This window comes from Nicotiana attenuata, unplaced genomic scaffold (genome assembly GCF_001879085.1).
Source record: "Nicotiana attenuata strain UT unplaced genomic scaffold, NIATTr2, whole genome shotgun sequence".
NCBI lineage: Eukaryota > Viridiplantae > Streptophyta > Magnoliopsida > Solanales > Solanaceae > Nicotiana > Nicotiana attenuata.
In genome coordinates, this window is record NW_017674422.1 from 42570 (window position 1) to 61804 (window position 19235).

General features: G+C 36.4%; 2 protein-coding genes across 3 annotated transcripts; both read right to left on the reverse strand.

Moving 5' to 3' along the window:
• Window positions 1-526: 526 nt before the first annotated feature.
• Window positions 527-6136, reverse strand: LOC109218647 (inactive glucose-1-phosphate adenylyltransferase small subunit 2, chloroplastic). 2 transcript variants are annotated; one of them, XM_019383020.1, is made up of 9 exons: window positions 5099-6136; window positions 4183-4473; window positions 3652-3903; window positions 3384-3551; window positions 3118-3221; window positions 2925-3036; window positions 2702-2800; window positions 2436-2543; window positions 527-2318 (listed from the first exon to the last, which is right to left on the reverse strand). In XM_019383020.1, the coding sequence occupies exons 1-9, from the start codon at window positions 5255-5257 to the stop codon at window positions 2202-2204; spliced, it is 1410 nt and encodes a 469-aa protein (XP_019238565.1). In that variant the 5' UTR covers window positions 5258-6136; the 3' UTR covers window positions 527-2201. The 2 variants fall into 2 exon arrangements, with proteins under 2 accessions (XP_019238565.1, XP_019238564.1); XM_019383019.1 differs by having other exon boundaries at window positions 2925-3039.
• A 1594-nt stretch (window positions 6137-7730) lies between these two features.
• LOC109218648 (6,7-dimethyl-8-ribityllumazine synthase, chloroplastic-like) lies at window positions 7731-16091 on the reverse strand. The gene is made up of 7 exons (XM_019383021.1): window positions 15678-16091; window positions 15481-15590; window positions 14285-14380; window positions 13438-13601; window positions 11182-11233; window positions 8844-8903; window positions 7731-7953 (listed from the first exon to the last, which is right to left on the reverse strand). The coding sequence occupies exons 1-7, from the start codon at window positions 15835-15837 to the stop codon at window positions 7906-7908; spliced, it is 690 nt and encodes a 229-aa protein (XP_019238566.1). The 5' UTR covers window positions 15838-16091; the 3' UTR covers window positions 7731-7905.
• Between the last annotated feature and the right edge of the window lie 3144 nt (window positions 16092-19235).

A 19235-nucleotide genomic window follows, 5' to 3' on the forward strand; every position in this document is an offset into this window, starting at 1 on the left:
TGCAGTACCTTTTTCTAGTTTTATATTTCTGCATTGTTTGTCAGATCTATTTGCTTGTTATTTCCCCTTCCCTCTCCCCTTCCTAAGTTGAGGGTCTTCCGAAAACAGCCTCTCTTCCTTTTTAAAGGCAGGGGTAAGGTCTGCGTACACTCTACCCTCCCCGGACTCTACTTGTGGGACTACACTTGGGTACATTGTTGTTGTTGATCAGCAATATTAGATGCAAGACGGTAAGAAAATTTCATAGATGAGGTAGCAAAAAAGATGATGAAATACAAAAAAAATATATATATACAAAATTCTAAAAATCTAGGCAAAAATGTACCTTTTTCAATGGGTATGGTTGAAATTCACAGAAAACATATAGATGAGTCAATATACAAATTTTGAGAAAAATTAGAGGTGATTTGGACTGGTTTGGTATCAAAATTCGTAGTTAAAATCGAGTCAAATTTTTTTTTTCTACTACACATGTATCAAACATGTATCACGCATGTATCACACACACAATTATACATGGATATACATGTGATACATATTTGATGCAAATATGATACATATGTGATACACATATAATTTTTTTTCATGTTTCATCTTCTATTTCGAATTTTTATTCAAACTACCTCAAAACTCTGCCAAATCATCTCAAAACTTAGATTCAAACTCCTTAAGATGTACCCAATTTATTCTAATAACACCCACTCAAAAGAAAGCAAAAATTTGACCTCTTTTTTGCTACAAATAGTTGATTGGCTAATATTAGCAATATTTTATGAATTGACCAGTTTTTGTAATAAGTTATTTATAAATGGACATTGCGGATAGTTTGCAAATCAGAATACACCCTGGATTTAAGCATTCACATATACTTTGAAGAGTATTGTACCTTGAGAGTACATCCAGTGACAAGACTTCAAAGTCCAATTAGGAGAATGGGACTGTCGATTAATTTACACAGCCAAATAATCAATGTGATGCTCTGCTGCCATGGCATTTTGTAGCCCTCTTTGTTGCAAAATAGTTGTTCATATTTTAGGTCTCAAGTATGAAGTAACCTTTCTTCTTTAATAAATCTTCTGATAATGGTACATTAACTGTCAGAATGACTTTCATGATTTACTATCTTTTTTAAATATCGACATAACAAAAAACCTTTAGAGTGAAGTTTAAGTTAGTGTTTAGACATAAATTTAGTTGAAACGTGAAAAAAAAGTTTTTAAAGTTATGTTGAAAATAGTTTTTAGAAGTTAGAAGTTGTGTTTGAACATGCATTTTACTTGAAAAAAGTTAGAAGTTTTGTGAGCGAAAGAAAAAATTTCAACCAAAAGCTAGCACAAACCAATTTTCGGAACTTGTCAAATTTTTTTCAAAAATTGATCAAATTCTATGAACAAAAAACATTTTCAATTTTTTTTTTTTTGAAAAAAAAAAAAATCTATGTCCAAAGGGGTGCTAAATATTCTAACTTCACTTGCACGTGATGCAAGGTTGGAATCTCATCAAGGGTCTTTTCTCTTGTTTCTGCTTTTTGCTTTTCATGAAAAGAAAAAGATAATCAAAAGCAACAGCAGTAATCCTCTTTCCTAATTTCTCTCATATATCTGCTAATTTTCTCAATATACCTCCCATTAGAGCCCTAAGTATATTTTTTCTGCTATTAGGGGCTATAATACAATCTCTTTAGCAAAATTGTTTTCTTTTCCTTCTAGAAAAAAAAACATTAAGCTTGACTTTCTTATATAAAGTCTGAAGACAACCTTTATGTGCTGCTTTTTCCACCAAAAAGAACAAGCTAATATTTTTATTAAAAGATTCCCAAGATTTTGGAAACTTTATTCCCCTTCACATGAAATCAAGTCATCACAGAATGATTCTGTATGATCTAAATTTGAACTATTAACCAAAAGGACAGTCCGGTGCACTAAGCTCCCGTTATGCACGGAGTCCAGGGAAGGGCTAGACTACAAGGGTCTATTATATACAGTATTTTATCCTGCATTTCTGCAAGAGACTGTTTCCACGGCTCGAACGCGTGACCTCCTCGTCATATTGGCAGCAACTTTATCAGTTACGCCGGCCTTCTGAACTGTTAACCAAAGTGAACTAAAATGTCTCAAGAAAAAGTTGTGAGTGTACAATTTGACTCCCTGCAGCTATGTATTCCTATCAAGAATGATATTTTCTGTCCAAAGCGAATGCGACTATATAATGCTTCCATTTGGAATAATGGCACCCTTCATAATTACAACTATGCCTCCAGTAATAATGTAGCCATTTGCTTCATTATTACACTCTTGGACATTTTCCTTGTTCAAAATCTGCATGAAAACAAATATGAAGCAGTTTGATAAAGAAAATGAAACTGACAAGATCAAGGCACAATGTTCTGCTATAAGACTTTTTATTTGCAAATTCAAACATCTAGATGTTCATACCTTAACATTTTTGCCAATTCTCACATTCTTATCAATTATTGCTTTCCTTATTTGCGAGCCTTCTCCAATTCCAATAGGAATGTGGATATCCTCCTCTGCGCGACCGCCCTGCACATTTTTACGATGTTAAATATCCTTCCCTAGAAACTTAATCTTATCTTCCTTAGTACCAAGATTTTACTTGAAGATGAACTGGATTCATATAGTCTCCATGTCCTTAATGTGACCATTCTTGAATGCAAATCAAATGTATTCATGTGCCTTACTTGGTAGGTATCAGAACCCATTATTACTGAATCCTCAATTATTGCTCCATCTCCAACTCTTGTCCTCATGCCAACAACTGTACCTCTGATCTTGCATCTCTGCACTCAGAAAACACGAAGCACGAAGAATAAGTTTGTGAGACCAAATGTTTATATAGTCTTGGACTTAATAATAACTCTAAACTTTTTTATAAATTTCAAGGACAATTGATCACTTTTATACATTGAGAAAGCATCCATCTCCGATCACAGAGTCCGTTATAACAGCATCAGTTATCTGAGTTGGAGGTAGGTGTCGAGGCAAAGTGTATAGCGGAGAGTCTTTGTCATACAAGCTGCTATCGAAAATGAAATTTTTGTTAAGTCATTAAAGGGATGCAGTGACTTTTATTCTTGAGACTTTTGAAGATACTGACCAATATGCCTTATTTGTATTCTTTATGCTTTCCATATTTGCGCGATAGTAAGCTTCAATGCTTCTCATATCGTCCCAGTACCCGCTGAATTTGTGTGCATATACCTGTTTGTTCCAAAGAACGGTTTATATTAGAGCAAAAACAAAATATTGACTATCTTTACACCACAAGAAGGAGATATTTTATGTTCAAAAGTTTTGAGAAAATCTTAAAGATCGCAAGTTAGAGCGAAAATTTGGTTGTATATGGTAATACATGACTCTTACATTCATTCCTAAGGAAATTGCACCTGGTACAACTTCTCTTCTGAAGTCATTGGCCAAAGGATGATACTCTGTCAGAAGCTTTATCATAGCATCTTTATTAACAACATAAATATCCATGCTTGCAAAATTATCATGAGAAATGTCTTTCAATTTCTCTGAATTTTGTACCTGAAATAATGTGTTGATCTTTTACAGTGCTAATTCCTGTTCTTTTTTAGCAGTATGAAATGGCTTAATGAGAAACAAATGAAGAAATTGGAAGTCATACTCTCCTATCTGGATTGTCTTTGAATGCAATGACTTGATTTTCAGAATTTAGTTGGAATGTACCAAATTCTGTATCGTTATCCCTCGTTCTGCTTAACACTGCAACAGTTATATCAGCTCGGTTACTCCAGTGAGCCTCTAAGAGTTCCTGGAAATCCATTTTGTAAAGATGGTAACCGGGAAGCAGTAGAAACTCGAGGATCGGGTACTCTTCTAGTACCCACAAACATCTTCTTATAGCGTCAGCAGTTCCCTGAGAATACAAGAAAATGACCCCATTGTTCCGACAGAGAGAACATATGATTATCTTTTTGGGAAGGTTCCAAACGAACAATTTCAACAAAGTCTTACTATGTTCAACTCTATGTACTCCTCAATCCGTAAAATAAATGAATGTATAGAAATGGCAATAGCAGAGTTTTTCTTATTCATATTAACAACTACTCGAGGGGGAATGTTGTAGCAAGCATTTATAGATAGTTGGAAAACATGCACATAGTAAAGGTTTGAAACTGCCTTTTTGTTTCTTTACCTGAAACCAGCCTTTGCCCTCAGGACTCTGATAAGCTGCAATGACTTCAACTAATGCTTCGTTCCCGATTCGTGCACTCGAATAAGCTCTTGAAAGGTGGGTATTTAGAGAGGCAGAGTTAAATTGTGTAAGTGCATATATCTTCCTTATATTACTATTGATGCAGTTGCTAACAACTGCATCAATGAGTCTGTAGTTTCCTGCAATAGGAAGTGCAGACTCTGATCTTCTCTTTGTCAATGGATAAAGTCTTGAATTTGATCCATCTCCAAACACAATTGCTGCAACATTCTGGAAACAAGAGTAAAGATCTTTTAAATATCTGAGATGAAGAAAAAAAGAACATCTACATTATAGATTCTTGCAATATTGACATTTAAACTTATTCTTTCAAAAACCACTAGCAAAATATAACGACTCAAGCCTGACTGCCAAGGTATTGTCCGCTTTGGCCCAACTTTTGAGACCTCACAGTTTTGTCCCCTTGGATATTAAGCTAAAAGGCACCTCGACGGTTGAATTCCTGAACTTGCATTTAATGGCTCCTAACCTTTCCCTCCCATTTTAATGTGAGATTTGCCTAAAGCAAGTTTCACAGAAAACTCCTTTCGAGTTCAACCGCCAGCGGTCCATGAGCGGTTATACAGATGTAAATAATGTGGATGTTTAAGGAAAAGGTTGACAAGAGTGGGTTGCTCTAGTGGTGAGCACCCTCCACTTCTAACCAAGAGGTGGTGAGTTCGAGTCACCCAAAGAGCAAGGTGGGGAGTTCTTGGAGGGAGGGAGCCGAGGGTCTATCGGTAACAACCTCTCTAGCCCAGGGTAGGGGTAAGGTCTGTGTACACACTACCCTCCCCAGACCCCACTAGTGAGATTATACTTTGTTGTTGTTGTTTAAGGAAAAGGTTATGCAAACCTGATCTGCTGGAGGAATTAGAGAGTTTGGACATTCAAAATGTTGTGTATATGATTGATTCAACTTTGATGGAACAGAAGCTGGAATGAGCCTTGATGTAGGCTTGTAAACATAATGAGGGGCATTAATCTTGAGATTAAACCAAGTAGGAAGAGACATGACTGAATATTTTGTATGTCAAAATCTCTATATCCCCTACTTGCTATACTTTGCTTCATCTTCCCTTTTATGTGACAGGAATTTAAGAAGGGGAAGTTTAGGAGGGAATATTTAGCTTTCTTCTGGTTCATGGACAGTGTAACATGTAGTTTATGAAAACATCAGAATATTTTTGTCCTCCAATTAGTTAGCTTAAAGTGAACCTGTCATATTACATTCGACTGTTATTAAGGTTTTCTTTGTCCCTTTTTTATGGTTCTATGTTTAACTTTGATTCTAAGCTTCTCTTTACATATACAATGTAATTTAAAAAACTTTCTTTTTCTTTCTCATATGATAATCATGTTATTCCTAGGTCTCTTTTTTAGACAAAAAATGCCCATAATCAAATAATTAGTCTACTTTTATCATCTCCATTTATTTTTCATTTCTATGTCATCCTACAACAAAAAAGGATAGCCCGGTACACAAAGCATTCCACATTCATACATGGTCCGAGGAAGGGCCACGGCCAGCGGCGGAGCCACATTGAACAAAGGGGTGTCAAGCAACACCCCTTTGCCGGAAAATTACACTATATTGCTAGATAAGTTTTTTTATTTTATGTACATTTACCATACGTTGACTCCCCTTGACTTTTTGATATATCTAATTATTTATATTTTGACACCCCTTGATGAAAATTCTGGCTCCGCCCCTGGCCACAGCTTAAGGGGTGTGATGTAGGCGGCCAACACAAATGCAAGCATTAGTGGCTGCTTCCACGGCTCGAACCGTGACCTGTAAGTCACACGGAGACAACGTTATCGTTGCTCCAAGGCTTCCCATCTAGGTGCCATCCTACGCCGTTTTACCGGGGAAAAAAAGTTCCTTATTTATATGTTGTGTTTGTGTAAGTAATTATTTTTTTCTAAATTATAATGTGTATAAAGTTGACATCATTTGAAAATAATACAAAGTAAACATTAATTTGAGACACGGCGTAAAATCTTAAAAGCATCATCATTCCATTCTCATGAAACTCATTTACAAGTTGAATTATGACAATAAAATGATAAATTATACAAAGTTATGAGTACACCTCCGGGCAGAAGGGGTAGGGGGAGGGGGGGGGGGGTGGTTTGCATGATGTGATTAGCAATATTTGAAGTTTGAAAGGAATCTTAAGAACGTTTTGCTTATTTTTGGCAAAGGAGAATGGAGTGGATCCAAAGGTAGGCATTATCTCTGCTTTCGTGTCACCTGTTATTGTCCCCTCTAAATTCTATACCAAGCAAGTTTTAAGAATTTTATATCCTATTTATATTATAAAATATGGACTAATGCTTGTAATACTAACAGTGGTCTATGAATAATTAGCTTTACACCTAATAATGAGAAACTTTTTACTATTACGAAAAAGCTAATTATTCCAAATCACATTTTATATAGATAATAATGCACCATGTTTTTGGATCTTTTTCAAGCATTCCTAGCAATTGATCCCACAAAGCTAAGAATTCTCAATTTAAGAATTAATCCAATTGGCTAAATTTTCTGAATATTAATCTGACAGTAACTAAACACTTATACTGAGCCGAGGGTCTATCGAAAACAACTTTTCTACCCTCTTAGAGGTAGGTGTGAGGTTTAATTACACTCTACCCCCCTCAAACCCATTTTGCGAAACTACACAGGGTATGTTGTTGTTGTTGCTATAGTAACTAAACACTTGTAGGATTCAAATGGTAAGTCAACTTAATTCTACAATCTCGATTCAAGAGTAAAAGAAACTTTACTATAGCTAATCATAATATTTAAACTTACACAAATTAGCAGTACATACGAATTAATCATAAACAATACTATAGGACAGTAAGACAGTTAGAAGAGTATATCCTTTTAAAATTTGGAAAAGAAAGAAACGTTAGTTTCTTAAGGAAAAACCTTTTCTATATACCTAATTGACTTGACCACCCCCCCCCCCAACCCCCCTTAGTAAACGATAAATATCATGATAATTTTACTGTATCACTCCTAATTATTATCGTTGGAAAATCAACTTTAACTATTATAAATCCAAAATGTTGGAAAATGATAAGGCTAAAATAATAAATTATCCATTGGTTTTCAGACGGAACAAGTAAAGTAGACATCTATTTTTAATATAATGGACAAGTAAACCTGGACGGAGGGAGTAGGAGGGTAGAATTATATCATCAAAAAAATTGGGAAAAAAGAAGAAAAAGAAATAAAAAAAATGTGCACTATTTCTTCTGTTATTTACTTTTGTTTTCTACTATTGGAGAAAGGGGGTGCTGTATTACCATCGAAACAAGTATGATATCAGTAAATTCAGCAGAGGAAAAGAGAGTTTCTTTTAATAAAATAGGTGTCCGGGCCAACTTGCAAGCACTAACCTCCCACCAATGCAAGAGTAACTAAACCCCCCCCCCCCCCAGTCAAAAGTAACTCTACTTACAGAGGCAACCCGGAAAAAAGAGGCATTATTATTCAAAAATACAAAATTGAAAGATTGCAGTTTTGTCCAAGAATGGCATTCCTTTAAACAATTCTCAATTGAGAATTCTGGTTCCACAGAAGAACAATATCCAAATTACAACAATTTTCTTGCAAATGATACGGCTGCTGGAAACAAGGATCTCTGCCTACTCTAAGGGCTTCAAATGGTGCTCGAACAAAGATGCCATTTCAATCTGAAACATTAACACATTAGTACAAACTACAAAACAAGACTTCCAAGAAAACCGAAGCTATCTGAACTTGGAACATTTCAAGCTGCACTTCAAGCTTTTCATAACAATTTTCACAATAAAAATCAAGTTGAGAGATTTGTGGACCCAAAAATTGAAGTTCTCTATCCAGTAGGAAAGATAAAAACAAATTCCTTTTTTTTTTTCTTTTTCTGTGGCAATGATGGTATCCAAATCAGCTTGTGTGCACCATGGCTATTTCACTAGGTACCTGCTACCTCCCACCAACACAAGTACATGGTAACTCTGCCACTAAGGCTTAGGCAGATGGAAAGAAGACACTAGTATTTTTTGTCTCTGTTGGAATTTGAACCCTGCTCTTCAAAGTTTACACCTACTTCATTGACTAGATCACACCTTGAATGTTCAAAAGACAAACACACTTCTATACCATATATTTCACTTTCTTTACCCTGCTATTTTCCTGTTAAAGTGACATTTGGGTTCAGTCTTCATTAGGTGTATGATAGATTTCTTCGCCAGAAGAAGTGTCGCTAAATTAAGGGACAATTACAGTTCGTATGCACAAATATAGTGATCCAAAGAAAGACCCAACCAAGGAAATGAGAAGTATAACCAAGATCATGCGCTTTTGGAATACAGAAAGTATCAATTGCCAGAGACAAAATCAAAATAGTATCTTCTCAGCTTTTGTCCTTCATATGCATTTTATTCCAAATCTTGTGAATCGGAGCTATAACTCGCACTAAAAATAATGATACTTAAGAAAATACAGAAAAACACCATATAACAAGGGCATTTTGAGCAGAATCAGACAAGATGGATAACGTTTTGATATAATAAGTAATGCCACACAATTACAGGCAACTTACAGCTGTCAATGCTGCTTCGGCACCTTTATTCCCAGACTTTCCACCAGCACGATTGAAAGCCTGCAATATTATGGGATTTTCATCATACGATATGCTATCAAATCACAAAGACGTTGCCTTTGACAGCATGAGAGGCAGGCAGAGAGAAAATAAGGGCAGGGGAGATTAAGAGGGGTTCTGGTCAATTTTCCAGCTAGCCAAGAAGAATGTTGGGATACATACAGATCCAAGAGGCGGTAAATTATAGATCTTATAGAGATCCACAGAAATTAACAGCTACCAACAGTAGTACTTTAATTTGTTCAACTTCATTTTTCTCCCAAAACATTTAGGCTACTCTTCTGATAAACAAGGTGCAATATTAGATGAAAGACATACCAACTGGTGCTCAGAATGTCAAAGATGATTTTTCTCTTGAATAGCTTTAGGTTTAAGTAAGCTGGCCAAGTTAAAAATTATGATATCCTACAGATGGTACAGATAGCACATATAGAGGGTACCATGAAAGTAGTTGCCTAAGATGGTTAGGTCATGTTCAATGTGGACTTCAAGATGTGCTGGTCCATAGGTAGTATATAGGTGTGGCAAAAAAATGATTATAGGTGCAAAAAAGGAATGAAGTAGACTTAAAATCACCTGAAATGAACTTGCCTAACAGGACCTCAAATCTCTTAAAATAAACAGACTTAACTAAAAACAGAACACAATTGAAAGAAAAGATCCACATAGAAGACCAACTAATTGAGATTACACTAGTTACGTGTGTAAAGGGATAAGTGTAAGATTTAGAGAAATTGTAATATGCCTAAAAGGCATATAATAATTTAGTATCATAATGAAATGAACCTGAATAAATATGGAAATGAAGGATTCATATTATCAACCCCAACTGATTCGGGATTGAGGTATAGTTGATTGATTTTAATATAGGCTTAAGTAAGTTAGCTGCACAAGTGAAGGTAGAAATATATGCATAATTACATCAATTCGAGAACAAAGAGCACAGATCGAACTTACTCCAGCATTTCTAATAAACTAAGGTAAAAGATCAAGTGACTCCTAGTATTTTGAGATTTATTCTCTCTATCTCTATCCCCGCCGACATCTACCAAGCATTCTGGTCTAAATATACTCAGTTCTGATCCTATTGATTTTTATTCTACTAGATCAGACTCCTAAATAGGAAGATGTGGAGGTCGAGAATTAGGGTTGAAGGATGATAGGTAGTCGAGAGTTTCTCCTAATCTTACCAGTAGTAGTAGTAATATTCTTAAATTTTCATGTTCACAGATCTTTGTTATTCCACGCTGTGTCATTCTTACCGGTATTGTTCGTACTATTCTTGCATTTCTTATTTCTGGATCTTTGTTATTACATGTAGTGTCTTTGTTTTTTCTTGTTGTTATAGTTGGTTGCTTCCTGTTTATTGTTTCTTAAGCCGAGGGACTTTCGGAAACAACCTCTCTACCTTTACAAGGTAGGAGTAAGGTCTGCGTACACACTACCCTCCCCATATCCCACCTGTGGAATAACACTACTCTACCCTTAGACTCCAGCGCCTCTCTCCAAACTTCGAACCAAGCGTTAACTCCCTCACGCGTCTCATCAATTAGTGCAAGGGCTGGGGCATGATCACTATTTTCCACATATGAGCAATTAACGGGATTAAGATGCAGTTTATGTAATTTAAAATATTCCCTTTGTTCAGTTGACGAATAAACATTTGACACTAGTAAGAAGGACGTTATCCATTTTTCAGATTGCAAATTCATGATTTGCCTAGTTTTGAACCGGGCTGCCCTTTTCTTTTCCTGTCATTTTGAAGTTACTGGAAGAATAAAATCAAATAAAGAAAATGAACGTCATGCAAACTCTTCCCCACCTCTTAAAACTAGACTCCCTGGATATGATGTGTTTTTATGCCATGCACAAGCGTAACTGGTAAAGTTGCTGCCATGTGACCGAGGTCACGGGTTCAAGCCATGGAAACAGCCTCTTGCAGAAATGTAGGGTAAGGCTGCGTACAATAGACCCTTGTGGTCCGGCCCTTCCCCGGACCCCGCACATAGTGGGAGCTTAGTGCACCGGGCTGCCCTTTTTATGCCATGCACAACTGGCATGTGCAGAGAAGGTGAAGATCCAAGCTTTGTTATTTTACTCTAAAGCTATATATGATTGTTAGGACACATTAGTAAAAGGTCATATTTAATTGAAGTTAGAAATTAAAGAAACATAGTAACAAATTACTACGAAATCGCTACCACAATTAGTCGCTACCATAGATATAATCCTACTAGTATGCTTGTGAAGAATAGAACTGATTGCCTAGAAAATTTACCTGTTCCAAGGTATCACATGTCAGAACACCAAATATGCAAGGAGTACCTGCACTCATTACATTAGGGAGATTTTAATATTCATCAGCTAATGCAAAAATAAACTGAAGCTAGCAACTAATGAAAGAAAATAAAGCTACAAGTCACTGTGTGACAGACATGATACTAGAATAAATACCATGAACTTACCAACTCTTACCAAGATACTCCAAGCCAAATTACATTGGAAACATAAAGACGTCTGCTAACTCCCTTCTCAAGTTGTCTCATTAAGAAATAAAGTTCCTTATCCTCTTCCAGCTATTCAGGAAAAGGTTATTTTGTTGCAACCTAAGTTGCTTGGACTCGGGTGCGGGTGTCCGATATGGGTGCGGATCTAGAGGTCAGATCCTTCATGATCGAAATCTTAAGATTCGGGGGTACGGATCCAGGTACGTATATGGGTGCGGGGATTCGGCTAAAAATAATTCAAATATCTAAAATTAGAGTTATAAAAATATGTCTACATTATGAGACATTATGTGAAAAATTTACAAGGTATTCCGAGAACGAGAAAATAATGATTAAGAGTAAAATCCGAGAAGAAGATAAAAAGGAAAATGACTGACACAAAAGTTTCTATATACAAGGTATTCCATTTTCTTCAATTTCACCCAAGCTTTTGTTGTGATTACAGAAAACATTATATTTGTCCCGAATTCCTCCGTCAATTTTGGTCGAAGTACACAAATCGGTTGACCAAATCCGATACGGATCCCACACCCACACCCACGTCGTGTCGACACGGGTGCGGCGCCAAAAGTGAAGAGTCCGAGCAACTTAGGTTGCAACTCATGAACAATTTTCAGTAGATGGAAGTACGCACTAAAATGATTAGATGGCCAAGTTATCCCAAACTGTCTACATTTCATAAGGTGAGAGTCACTTTGGAGTGACGGAACTTTGAAAAATACATGTGACAGGGCCAGGGTGTTGGGAGGGCAGCATGAAATCTATGATATTCCATTTCCATATTTAGCAAGATTAATATACCACGAAGCGTTGACAATGCTCAAGAATTGTACCTTTCAGAAAATAATGCTCATAATTTTTAAAAGATATTTACTTTTATAATTAAAACTAAACAAAACTAAAGAATTAAATGTGGAAGTATATAATTAACTAATCATCTTTATACTATTAATAGAAAAACCGAAACAGTGACCACCCAGAAACTGGTGTCACAACTCATGAACTTTCTACACATTACTACAAATACTGGTCTGAAAGAAAAGAATACATCTGTCTCGAATGTAAATAAAATAGAGATATAGAATGTAGGAGGGGACGCCAGGGCCTGCGGACGCCTGTAGGACTACCTTGGGTCTCTTGATTGAAGTGTCAGCAACCGACCTCTCGATCAGCCACTACCAGCTCCGAAATCTGCATAGAAAGTGCAGAGTGCAGTATCAGTACAACCGACCCCATGTACTGGTAANNNNGAAAAACTGCTTAGCATAGTACTGCATTTCTCTACTTGTACTTTAGCTTCGAATGTTCCAAGTCTAGCAAGAAACAACAATATTAACTTCCATATACGACATACATATGGAAAATATTAGGCATGTCAAGATTTAGATAAAGACAGAAATCAGAAAGATGGATCGTTTGATTTATAGAAAAAACTGCTAGCATAGTATGCATCTCTCTTGTCTTTGCTTCGATGTTCCGAGTCTAGCTTTATATAGACTTTTCTCAATTGGAACACCTAAGCCTTTTGACTAAAAATATTAAAAGTTCCAAACAAGATAAACTAGAAACACTGACCAAGACAAATCATATAATTCAAATACAGCACATTCGGATTGATTTTTCCATTCCTCATCGATGCAACCCCCAAAATAGAAAAAGAGTATGAATTTCAAGTAACATAAACTTCAATAAGGAATTTAAACCCAAATATATTTTTTCCATTAATTATTTTTCTTATCTATCAAAAGTAGTCTTATAATCTGTCATCCCCTCATCTTTGCTTGAATTTTTTATATCCGCCATTACTTTTTCATTAAATTGGAGGAAGGGGTTTGTAACAAAGTCCAATTTTCTCATCAGGAACAAAGGCCACAGTGCATGTTCTCATCAATTCTAAGTTGATTAACAGAATCAGCTCAATAGGAAAACTGATGGTCACGTAAGACATACAGAGCTGAAAAACCAAAAGGAAACTAATTGCAATCACCCGCATTTTCGTAGTCACATAGAAAACCACCAAAAGAAACAGTTGGGAGGAGGTAAGAACAGAACAAGAAGGTACACAAAGTAACATGCAGTTCTGACGGAAGCTTACCACAGCACCAATACACAATATTGATTGATATTTTTGTGACTTGCCAAGTTGCTGTGCAACAACACCAATTTCAAAACTACCAGGAACCCAGACAACCTGCACAAATTTCATTATGAGAGATGATGCCATGAAATGGAAGAGACTACTAATCATGCTGCCTAAAGTCATTGAATCTATGATACGATATATTCTAGAACATAATATCACCATTATGCTATGGTCTTTTTTCTAAATGAAATTATGTTTTTAAAGAAGCTATAATTATATAGTACTTATGCTCTAACATAGCACATAATGGAAAAGACATTTGAAGATCAGCTCTTAAGTACTCCAGTAATTACTAGTAACTACAAGTTCATGAATCCACACAAATTAACTTTCTTTCTTTTATTAAATTTTCTTAGAGGGGGTATTTGTGTAAATGAACCCATCTTAATTGCATAATCAGGTGACCAGTCTTTCTCTTTCCCCTTCTCTTAGGATTTGGCCTACTTTTAATTGCTGATCTGACGTACTAATATTCAATGCGAGCTCAACCAATGACATTCTTTCTTACACCCTCTCATTCATGTATATTTAAATTGAAGGGGAAAACTGAAGGTTTTACTTTGAGTGATGAACCAGAAAAACCGGAGAAGAAAGACCAAAAAACATTGATATATAGTTCATGGAGAAGCTATTATCTAACAATGCCTGGCTCACATTCTATAATCAATTAATCTATAATTTTTTAAGACAGTAGCAAGAACACATAGAGGAGATAAATGTTGAAGATGTACGTCAATGTCTTCTTCTTTGACAGAGTAACTCTTGAAGGTGTCCAAAGCACCCTCCAAAAGCTTCTTCGTGATCAGATCGTTAAAACGTGCCACCACCTATAGAACCACAGAAGGCAATTCACTTTCTGTAATGTAGAAAAGAACCAATAGAAATTAAAATTTGGAACCTATAACAAAGTCAACCGTAGTATCGACTTTAAGTAAAAGCAAACACACAGCAGACCAAATTCATCACCACGGCTGTGGGGTGTGTGTGTGTGTGTGTGGGGGGTGGGGGGGGGGGGGAAGTATTTTGGTTTGAGTTGCTTAAACATAACTATCTTACACCTTGAAATCCTTTCCAGCGAAAAAATGGATACCTAATTATAGCTGGTTTGACTATGTATAATTGATTCTTGCAGTTAATACTCCTTACACTAATCCAATACTCCCTTGGTCCCAATTTGTTTGGCAATTTTGATGGAACACTTAAGGAAAGAAAAGTTTTTTGACACATGAGCTACATATGCATAAAATAACAGAAGTGAACCCCCTGACAAACTAACAAAGTACTTGTTTTACATCCAGTTCTTTCTTGTTTTTTTTTAATCCTTTCTTTTCTATTCTTTTTTGATAACTGAGAAATGCCCAAGACAAACGGCCCATAGTTTGAAACTCGGTAGATAATGGGCCCGGCCCTCTAGCCTTCTCCACTTAAATACTAGGCTTTTGTTTGTTACAAGGTTCGAACCCATGACGTGCGCGTAACCAACATATCACGTGTTGCGCTCTTACCACTAGACCAAAACCCTAGGGGCTCCTTTATTTTGTATTCTTTATTGAGCAGCCATTGTATTTTTTAATTAGAAGAATGGGAATTAACCAATTCCTGTTTTGCCATTCATTTTTTTAATCATCGTGATATCTTTCCCCAAATTCTTCTATACCTGATTACAGATAATCAGTGAAAGCTTTTCCAAATATTATATATTTGGAGTGAAAAGTAGTTCTTTCGTCTCGAAACTGAATAATGCTTGCAACAACTCATGACAATGGTAAACTGTGAGAAATAGGGCCAAACAAATTAGGACAAAGAAATTACCAAAATGTAGAGAGTATGTAGAGGTTAAAGACATAAATTATAAATATCAAACTCCACCAAAGAACCAATATGTAATAATGGAAAAAAAAAAAGGGTAAGAAGGGAAGAAACGGACAATAGCAAAGCGATGTCCCTGTGCAGATAGAAGAGAACCCCTCAACTCTCGAACAGCTGATGTCTGAACTAAATCAGTACGTTTTTGTTCCTTGCTTGCAAATCCAAAACCTAGTCAGTTAAAAAAAGAATTCACAAATTTTAAGCAAAATATAACACCAACCCAAATAAACAAATAAGATAGAAATTGGTACTTACCTTGGGATTGAGTGAAAGAGAGAGCAGCAGTTAATTTAGGTGAAGAAGAAATGGTTGTGTTATGGAAAGATAAGGAGAGGAAGAGACGATGTGAGGGATTGAAAGTTGATTGACGAAGTGGAACAAGACCGATTTCTCCAAATGCCGCAGTAATTGCCATTTTCCTCACTCTTTGGACTGTGAGGTGATATTACAAAGGAAAGGGATGGAAAATTTTACAGCTGGAAATAGAAAAATAAAATTAAGTGAGCTTACTACTACAGAATTTAGTCGAGTTGACGTTCAACTGAATCAAATTCCTGTTAGCCACTATAGTTCAAATACAGTATCAAACAAAAACTAGAATAATGGCAACCTAATTTTCTTGTCCCTTCGCATACCTTCCAACCCGAACTCATAGACGGGTGATTTGCACAAATGGATCATTTTTAAATTTTGACCTTTCTAAAAGAGGTCTTGACAAAATAGCTTTTCATCGAAATTTGGGAAGGTTCGGCAATCCCTAGAATTTTTTGAAAGAATTACCGCCTTGTCACTAGGCCTGACAGCCCAACCGAAAATGGCCCAGATTTAAAATTCTTACCCTATTTAGTTCATGTTGTACATAACTTGAAAGAAACTTTTCAGCCTTTAGCCCATTATTAAAGACACACTTTTAGGGTTTTATTATTTTCTTCTTTCTTCCCGGCACACAAAATTCTCTCACCGCCTGTCGCTTCTTGGATTCGACATTTGATCTTTTCGCTGAGATAAAGGCATAGACCACGACCCCCCCCCCCCCCATTTTTTCATTTCTTTATCTATATTTTGCCAGGTTAAAGAGTCCCCGCTCTCCATGTTCTTGAGAAAGTTTTTCATTTCTTTCTGATGATAGGCTATAATTACGTATTTTAGTCGCTTATTACACTCTAATTTACTGCACTTTAATTGAGTTTGCGCTTAATCGTTAGTGTTTTGCACTAACGGTGTGTTTTATGACTTGTAGGAGTGATTCCGAGATATATAGATGTTATGGAATGAATTCAAGTGATTTAGAGTTTTGAAGTCTGAGTAAAAGCCCAAGAAATTAATCCGGGATCGTATTCGGGGATCAACGGATGATAAAACAACAAAACGAAAACTCGAGGAGGCATATTGCGCACTGTCTAGTAAAATAGACATAACGTTTTGCTCAGAACTCCATTTGGGCTCCACAATATATGGTTGGAAACCTAACTCAAAGAGCTACAACTTTCTTGTTTTACGTTTTTCCAAATTCCAAAAGGAACAAGGTGAAAAACTGCGGTTACGGTAGGACCGCGGCAGAACATTACCAAAGATTCAGAGGACCATTCTGGCCGCGGCCCTGGCGTAACCGCAGTGGGACCGCGGCAGGACGCGTAAATTTCAGGGACTAAAGTGTAAAACAAGGGATTTTAAGCCCTAAACCCTATATTAAACGAGGGAGGCCGGCCAAGAGCGGAAGGAGAAGGATTTTTGGAAGTGAAAAACATCAGAAGGAAGGGCAAGAGGCAAGAATGATCATTGGGCATCAATCTTTAATCTTCTTCTTTGTTCTTTTACCTTTGAATATGAATTCTTTTGTGTTTTTTTGTTATTTTCATGAGTAGCTAACTTTTCTAATCTAAGGTTTTGGTGAAACCCGTTGGGGATGAATTGGTTGTTATAAGTAATATAGATTTGAATTAGTTTATTCTCTATTTGGTCTACTATGTTTTGATTGTGGTTAATTGAAAGGATCCTCAATTAGCCGTTCCTATTTATTATGTATCTGCTTGAGAGAGAGTACATATTTAGGTAGTTGTTTGAACAACATCACTCCCAGAGTATAGGTGAGAGTCATAACCGAGGGTTTAGAGGTTGGATTAGAGATAACGATACCTCGGGTGCGATCTAAGTGAACTGTAATGTGAATCTAGCTAGCGTAGCTTGAGAGAGTGCGTCTAGTAAATTATCATAATTGCTTGAGAGAGATTTATGATAACTGGAGAGTTCATGATTGATAGAGGCAACTAAGTCAACGCTATAAGAAACATACAACCAAGGAAATCAACAACGGGGGAAATCATTACCTTAGACCTTTATTCTAATTGTTTACAATTCAAGCATAGTTAGTTTTCAGATGTTTATTTATTTTTCAATCTTGTCTTCTTGGTGATATTAAACAGATACAGCTAAGCCTTAGTTCTCTGTGGGATTGAATCCGGACTTTTAGACCGGATTATATTTGCAGCGACCGCTTATCCTTTTTAGGACTAGAGTTGGGCGTGATCAAATTTTGGTGCCCTTGCCGGGGAACTAATAGTGTAGTTGTAGCTGTATATATTGCTAGGGTTCAAGTTTGAACTTTTAGTTTGTTTTATTTATTTATTTTTTTTTGTATTTTTTTTAACTGTTGATTTGAGAAACATGGTATCTTGGAATTATGGGAATTTAGGTGTAGATAATTCTACTATTGATCTCCATACATATTGTGAAGGAAATCACCCGTGGCAAAATTTTCAAAACGTTCCTAAGAGCGAGTTATGTGCACCAACTCAATCTTATTTGTGGAATGTGTGTGATGTGTGTGGTGGTAAAAATGGTCACCTTCATGGTTGTGATTATATTTCTTATTTTCCCCCAACCCCTTACTATGATGGTTCTACCTTTTCTTGTGAAGTTAATAGGAACAAAGAACCTGGGAATGCGGACCCGAAGGAGATCAAGGATATGCTAAAGTGCCTTCTGGAACAAAACAATGAGAAACAATTGCACATAGAAAGGCAAGAGGCAACTATTCGCAAGTTGGAGGCTCAATTGAGTCAAGTGGTTGGAGCTTTTAATGCTCAACAAGCCAATATTGAGGATAGTAGCCAAGAAGAGCATGAATTTGAGGTGTTAATTGGGGAGGTCAGAGTAGAACATCAACAACCTAGCCAACTAGAATTTGAGGATGTCAATGTTGAAGAAGTAATACTAGAGTCAACCAAGGACGTTGAAGATACAAATTTAGTTGACTCTAGTGTGATTGGAGTTGAGGAGGTTAAAAATCTTGAAGTTCATGTATTTGAGCGCGTTGGGCCTCATTCCAAACACTTCTCTACATTATGTTCAGACGCTGAAATGGAAATTCACCCTTATGAGCATAAAAAGGAGTCCAAGGAAGAGGTAGATGAGCCTTATATTTTGGATTTCTCAAGGCCGTCTAGGCAAGGTGACACTCCTTGGTCGAGAGCCAACAAGTGCATAAGATTTTATCTAATTTTTGGCTCGCAAGAATTTGTACCGCCCCAAGAGCATAATCATAAGCTTGAAGCAAAACTTGGGGTTCAATTCATAAGCTCGAGGTGGAGGCAAAAAGTGATTCGCGTCGTGCCGCGACGTTAAATCAAGCGCTTGTTGGGAGGCAACCCAACTTTATTGCTTTCTTTTATTTAGTTTTTTAGTTTTTTTTAATTGTATTATTTTTGTAGTGTCAATTTTTTAGTTTTTTTAGGATAATGGAAAGCAAAGGTATTGGAAGGATGCAACAGCAAACCAAATGGCTGGAACTAAGTGTGAGGTACCCGCACGAAG

Excerpts from the sequence above, each read along its gene's own strand:
- LOC109218647 (XM_019383019.1), bottom strand. The coding sequence starts at position 5,257 with ATGTCTCTTCCTACTTGGTTTAATCTCAAGATTAATGCCCCTCATTAT. Across the intron at positions 3,222-3,383 it reads CAATTTCCTTAGGAATGAAT|GTATATGCACACAAATTCAG; the intron begins GTAAGAGTCATG and ends TGGAACAAACAG. Across the intron at positions 2,319-2,435 it reads GAATTGGCAAAAATGTTAAG|ATTTTGAACAAGGAAAATGT; the intron begins GTATGAACATCT and ends GTTTTCATGCAG.
- LOC109218648 (XM_019383021.1), bottom strand. The coding sequence starts at position 15,837 with ATGGCAATTACTGCGGCATTTGGAGAAATCGGTCTTGTTCCACTTCGT. Across the intron at positions 13,602-14,284 it reads TCAAAGAAGAAGACATTGAC|GTTGTCTGGGTTCCTGGTAG; the intron begins GTACATCTTCAA and ends AAATTTGTGCAG. Across the intron at positions 8,904-11,181 it reads CATGTGATACCTTGGAACAG|GCTTTCAATCGTGCTGGTGG; the intron begins GTAAATTTTCTA and ends ATAATATTGCAG.